Source organism: Apium graveolens, chromosome 1 (genome assembly GCF_009905375.1).
Source record: "Apium graveolens cultivar Ventura chromosome 1, ASM990537v1, whole genome shotgun sequence".
In the NCBI taxonomy this organism is placed as follows: domain Eukaryota; kingdom Viridiplantae; phylum Streptophyta; class Magnoliopsida; order Apiales; family Apiaceae; genus Apium; species Apium graveolens.
The window spans coordinates 174,135,014-174,142,258 of NC_133647.1; the positions used below are offsets into that span (position 1 = coordinate 174,135,014).

The 7,245-nt window shown below is 31.1% G+C and overlaps 1 protein-coding gene across 1 annotated transcript; it reads right to left on the minus strand.

Moving 5' to 3' along the window:
* Positions 1 to 490: 490 nt before the first annotated feature.
* Positions 491 to 2,294, minus strand: LOC141722027 (F-box/LRR-repeat protein At4g14103-like). Its single transcript, XM_074525020.1, has 3 exons — positions 1,343 to 2,294; positions 1,082 to 1,240; positions 491 to 1,008 (listed from the first exon to the last, which is right to left on the minus strand). Exons 1-3 carry the CDS (start codon positions 2,249 to 2,251, stop codon positions 673 to 675), a joined length of 1,404 nt encoding a protein of 467 aa, XP_074381121.1. The 5' UTR covers positions 2,252 to 2,294; the 3' UTR covers positions 491 to 672.
* Positions 2,295 to 7,245: the final 4,951 nt, after the last annotated feature.

A 7,245-nucleotide genomic window follows, 5' to 3' on the forward strand; every position in this document is an offset into this window, starting at 1 on the left:
GATTGGTTAGTGTGACTTGTCACTGTACTTGTCAGTGCTTGTCTATTTCGCATATCTTCCCTTCTCTATTCACGCCCCATGTGCATGAAACTGGAAAATGAGTTACATGTGCAGAACTGTACCTATCCGTTGAGTAAGCTGAGTATTATCATTGTAATTTTGAGTGGAATAATACATAATACATTTATTGTACAGTACTGCTTGTACCCAATTACTAGGGTCTCAATCAAAGTACATGTATTCAGTGACTGCTTTATGAATTCTCTGGTCTTGCATTCATTAAACAAGGACCATTTAGAATTCTCGTTAATCATATTACAAATAAATAAGTTAATTCCTAAGCTTGCATTTAACAAAAACAATTGTAGGCTTAATTCCGCGAACCATTATCACACCATCAAATCTATCTATTTCATCGCCCGCACTTGTTTGTAAACTTGAAAAACAAAATTGAATAAATGCATCTTAAAAATAAATTTTTATTGCCAAGATTGTACATATGGCGCCGTAATGTCACAATTTTGCAACCCTAGCTACGTCATTTAATAGAAGAGCTTAAACATTACAAATCTCACTTGGGCATATCAGTGCAGGGACATTACTTTATCAGTATAGAGAGACATATCTTTCACATAATAAGATCAAGCTGACAAAGGTCGTCGATCATCTGCATTAAGGACTGAGATGAAGCTTGCAGGATGTTGAACATCTGTGAAACTCTGACAGCTTCTTTTTTATTTCACTAAGTATCAAGGGTCGGTGCCGCTTCCTCTTCACACCCACCGTCATTTCCTTTAACCACAAATGGGAACAATCAATTGACATCTTGTTTAAAACTCTCCCATGCTTCAGCAAGTATTGAATGATACCAAACTCTTGGGCTATTCCGCGGAAATCTCTAATTTCAATACTTTTAAGGTTAGAGGATAAGCATTCTGGAACAGTTTTTGGTGGAATAAAAGCGAAGCCAGAAAGTCTGCGTTCAGCGTAGAAATCCCGAGCAAGTCCCTGTGAGGTTTAATTAAAATGCTCAACCACATACGCTTGGAATTATTGTTTAAAATCTCAATTTACAACTCACATGTGGAAACACGAGATTAACAAGGATTGGTGAGCTTGCCAATATCTTTGGCAACAAAGACCAACCAGCCGCGGGTGCAGCCACCCCATCAAATAGAAGTTGCAAGTCAGTCAAGTTATGAAACGTAGGGACCTTACACACCGCAGCACGCTTGATGGCCTTCAAAATCAAAAGAAAAAACACATGACAATCCTATATATAACATTGTAGCAAAGACGGTAAATAATACAGATAAGCAAATAAAAAAAATATGTATCTGACCACAATAATGTCGCTGGTTAAAGTCAGACGCCTGACATGCGAAATCATTCCAAGAAATCTAAACAAGCCATCCGTTTGTACACTGCTTACATGCCATTGTGCTTTGGGATAGCCATCAATAGTTGCAGTTTCGAGGAATAACATATGTGTTTTAATCTCTACAGCTTCAGATCTGTCAACATAAAGATTCACTACAGCTGGTGCATCAATCAAAAACTCTAATTCAACTTCTTGTTCAAAGTGAGCAGAGTACTGTAACCGCAAAGTCTTCAACGCATTTCCAAAAATCTTAACATGGTTGCCAGTAAGACAATCACAATCTCGAATAACCAAGTTTTCAAGCACCGGGCAATTAATCAAAAGCTTGTCAAACGCCTCAGTACTAGAAAACGTAACATCGCAAAGCTCAAGGACATTGAGCCTCGGCAGACTAAAAAACTGAGGAACATCAATTATTATGTTCCAATTGAGGCTCAGAACTTGAAGGGTTGTGCAGATATAAACATGATCTGGTAATTTATATGGGCTTGTAAGAGCAAGTGATAATTTAAGGACTTGCACATTGTAGTATCGAAGAGGCCTCCATAACCAAGAATCAACATGATCCGCATCAACATCATCACCTTCGCAACTCAAACTGAATCTATTAAGCATCACATTATTCTCCGTGGTCATCAACATGTAATCAACAGATTTAATGAAATTTGTGGGGTTTTCACGAAAGTCATCATCATGAAAATCGAGATTTGGGAGTGACATATAAAGATGTTGCCACCTTTTTGACAAAGAACAAGTGCTTGCAGCAGATTTAACTGGAAGAAAAGAAAGAATGTGGAGTAGAAGGGGGTCAGGCAAATCGCTAATTCTATCAATATTTGAAAGCTTTTCAAGTTTGGAAAGTACAGCCATTTCTTTCTAGAGAAAATAGAGTTAAAACCACCAAAATAGAGTATATTTCACTAGGTAAATTGATACTCAATATGGAGGGATTTCCTTGGAACACCTTAATATTTATTGTGTGCCAAGTGCTGAGATTTACTAGAAGTCGTGACCATTGGCCCAATAGCCAGGTCTATTCAGGCTGGCGTTTTTAAGCTTTATCTTTAAAATACTTAATTGAAATTTTTATTTATCATTATTTAAAAGTTTACCATTTTTGTGCAAATCTTTTTCTTTTTTTGTTAAAAACATATTTTGAAATATTTTATAAAAAATCATTTTCTAATCAAATAAAAATATATATATATTACTAATCAATCTAAAAAATTTATAAGAAATTGTATTCCGTTCCAACTTCTAGATCCAAATAATTCTAGTCAAGTAAAAAATTATTACATTTATTAATTTCTCTATATTTTACTTTGAATAATTAAATTTATATTTTTTCCGATTAAACATATAACATTCATAATTTTTTAATTTCTAAAAGATGTAATAACATTTATTTAACATTTATCCTAAAATATTACTTATTTAATCAATAACACTTTTCATAATTTACATTTTTTCTAAAATATGGCAGATTTAAACAAGGTAACATATCTTATTATGCATTTAATATATATAATGTTATAGAATAACTATTATGTTTTTAAATGTCTCTAGATAAAAAAAATTATCCGAAAATTATTTGAAAATGAGTCATATAACAATGTTTTTAATAGGTATAAATTATAAATTTAATATATAACGAAATCCAAATTGTGTATACAAAACTTCATTTTAATATTTAAATATTATTTAAATATTTAAATATTATTTAAATGATAACACCTCTTATAATTATAATTTATTAAAAACTAAAGTTAAAAATTCCATGAAAACAATTTTTTTATTAACATTTTTAGGAAGTACCACAATAATTTCCGGAGTAGTAGTAATTATTAGTTCAAGACATAGCCATGTAACTTAGCTACAAGTGAGTAAGGAGGAGTACAGATCAAATCGGTTCGGTTTTGATTTTTTTATTAAAAACTAAAGCTAAAAATTCTATGAAAATAATTTTTTCATTAACACTTTTGGGAAGTACGGATATAATTCTCTCCCGGACCCGGACCCGGACCCTGACAGGTCCAGCTTAATATAAGCTTAATATAGAACAAAACAACCGGGGTATGAATCCTTACCTGGACCCGGACCCTGGTCACCTGGTTCAGATTCGGGCCGGTCCACGTCCAACTCAATCCAAGAACAAAGCAGCCAGGATATGAATTCTCATCTAGAGCCAGACCCTAATCATCTAGTCCAGACCCAACTCAACCCAGGAACGAAACAATTATGCGGCCCATACTCTAACTCAACCCAGGAACGAAACAATTATGCGGCCCATACTCAAAAAACTTAATAAGCAAACATTACGTGAGGCGTAAGCCACGACTAAAGAGCTCACATGACAAATGACAGCTGTAAATGGATGAGAAGGAGCACACTCTTGTACTATCCTAACATAGACACGTGTTGCGCATCCACAAGTTCTAGGTGCTCTTCCGCTCCCAGGAATGATCGGAATGATCGGTCCTGATTGAAAGGTACCAACCCGAACCCTATCTTTGAGCTATAAATAGTCCATGGAAGTAACGTTAGGAGGTTAATCACTCTCTTCTACACACTATCATACACACATAGAGCCACCTTATATTTCTACCTTCATCATCCAAAATCGAGTTTTTACTCTCACACCGGAGGCACCACGGGCTTAAATCCCCCTTCGATGTTATTTTTCAGACACCTAACCGCAACTACAGTGCAAGAAGGGTCCAGGCGCGGCGTTAGAAGGAGCAGACCGTGGATTGGAGTTATCAAGTACAACAATAATTAGCGGAGTAGTTGTGATTGGTAGTTCAAGACATAGCCATGTAAGTTAATTACAAGTTAGTAGGCAAGAGCACATATCGAATCAGTTCGGTTTATGGTAAAACCAAAATCGAGGATCCTCGTTTTTAACATCGAAAACAGAAACTGTAACAGAATTGATGGTCAAACTAATCGAATGGATTAAAATCAATTTGGTTTTGGTTATAAGCCATCTCATAGAATTTTTTATATACAAGTTTATTTGTTCTTCCAAAATTAGCATAATTTTTTTAACAATAAGTTACTAATCTCTAATTTAACTAAGTTCCATCGTCAATAGGTTTTCCGAATTTCCAGTTCATTACTTTATAAATCAATGAAACTAAGCAGCTCTTGGTAAAGTCATATACTATAAATTGTATATGATTTTCCATTATCTCAATTAAAGTAACGAGTCTCAAATATTTTTGGAGACTCATTACTTCAATTAATTCCCATATCTTTGAATAGATCTCTTAGTTGTTGAGAAGGTTGCCCAAAAATGATATATAAGGCGTTCCCGATAAACTTACAAGTAAACCAGACTTAAAAATGGAAAATAAGGTTGCTGTTTCCATTATTATACAATTTCAACTACATCGGATCTATGATAAAATTATTTATATACAACGGAAAAATATACAAAGTCAACAGTTCTCAATGAATGCAAAAGAATTTATGGTTGCACACACTTTTGAGAACGGTTCGAGATCTCGTCCAAAACTATCTTCTGCGTGGAATTTATTGAAATCATTAAATTCAAAATTTAGTTAAGTAGCCCATTGAGGGGAACAACGCATTTAACGGTGACGTAATGGCCTTATTTTACAATATTTTTATCTATTATTTTAGAGATTACAGATTCTTATCTTTTATTAGATATGATAGAATTGAAATGAATATGATCTCTAAGAATCTTAATTCAATAAAAAAGAATCATTTATAACATGTATTATTATTTTTACCCCATTGTATCTTGGTAGTTCGACTGCGAAATTATTGTTTTCCCGTATTTTATGGAATATAAGTGCATGACTTGTTATAATTGATCTTTTTGATAGTATAAATAACGGGTCTGTCATCTTCTGATATGATGTAGGCAATTCAACTTCGTCGTATATTTATAATCTAGTATCTGTAACAAGAATATATGAAATAGATTAAGATAATTTTAGTTATGATACATACTTAATGTTTAGACCTCGCGGCCGGACTCCAAGTTTAGAATAATTGAAATTTGTAAATTGAAAAAAAGTTTTGACGACAAGAAAAATCTTTCTTTCGATTTAAAGTCATTATATTTGTTTGTGGAATAAGTGATGATCAAAAGGTTCTTACTCTGAGAATCTTTGAGCTTAGGTTAGATTTTTCATTAAATATTATGGTTCTAGTATGAATCTGATGTTTTAGTCGATTCATAGGGTCTTAAAAAGAGAATTCCTATCAATAAAAAGAAAATAATAAATAAACGCTGCATTTTATTTAAAAAGTAAAAGAAGAGGGAAAAGAGGATTCAGGTTGCCTATAAGAATCACGATAAATATAAATGAGCTAATTTGACATTTTTGTATCATCACCATAAGAAAAAAGTTTCGTTTTTTTTATCTTCCCATGTATCTTTACATAATATTGAATTAGAGATTATGAAAAGAAATTTCGAGTTTTCTTTTAAATAGTCTGTGTAGATTTTTTTTATCCATCTTCTGTATTACATTGAAATTCATCCTAAAAGGTGTAATAACACTTATATAACAATTTATCCTAAAATATTACTTATTTAATGAATAACACTTTTCATAATTTACATTTTTCCGGAATAAAACATGACATAATTAAACAAGGTCAAATATCATAATATGTATTCAATACAATAGAGTCAAGTTATATGGAGACCACGTTTTTGTTGGAGACCACGGAGACCACTTTTGTTCTGCAACTAAAATCTTGCATAAAAACATGTCAAAATGTATTATTTTGTGCATTATGTTCTACAATGATCATTATTTTATTCAAAATTTTGAATATCGTACATGTACTGCATGTAGAACATTAAAAAATATTTTATTTTACGAAACATATTTAGTTTGCAGAACATTTGTTCAAATTGCAGAACATAGACATTATACCTATTAAACTTAAATGATCATCAACATTTTTAATGAATTAGGGATATTCGTAAAACATACTTCACAAAATAATATATTTCATAGTGTTTTGATTGCAGAACATATGTGGTCTCCATATAACTTTTTTCCAATATAATATTATAGAATTATAACCATTATGTTTTAAAATATTTGTAATAATTATTATGAAATTTATTTGAAAATAAGTTATATAATAAGATTTTTAATAGGTAAGGATCTTAATAAATTATAAATTTAATATATAAACAAAATCCAAAATGTGTATACAAAACTACGTACTAACATTTTAATAAAATTTAAATGACAAGACCTATTATAGTTATAATTTATAACTAGAACTAAAATTCTATGAAACAAATCTTGCAATAACATTATTGGGAAATAGGACAGTGATTAGTTCGTTGAAAAGTAGTAGAAATTATTAGTTGACATTGACACGGAAACTTGATTAAATAGGTTCAATTCATTATAAAATTAAAATTGAAGATACTCGATTTTTAAAATCGAAAACAGAAGCCGTAATAGAAATTGATGGACAATATAGTCGCATAGATTAAAATCGATCTCGTTTCGATTATAAACCACCTCAAAGAAAATTGAAGAAATAAGTATGAAAACTAGAATTTTAGATATACAAGTTTACTAGCTCTGTAGCCCGTGCAATAATTATTAATTTTTATATAATATAAGATATATCTACATATTTATGATAAATGAGTTAGTGTTAAATTAGTTATATGATCGGTATCTTTACATGATAATGTTTATTAATATTAATGATCCCTTTTATTTAATTGTTCATTTAAACATAAAATTTCGAAATTTATTACATTAAAATGAGTTTATTTTTGTTTATAGTCTAAATATAATAATTCAATATAAAAGATGACAAACAAATTATATATATATATATATTGTTACATG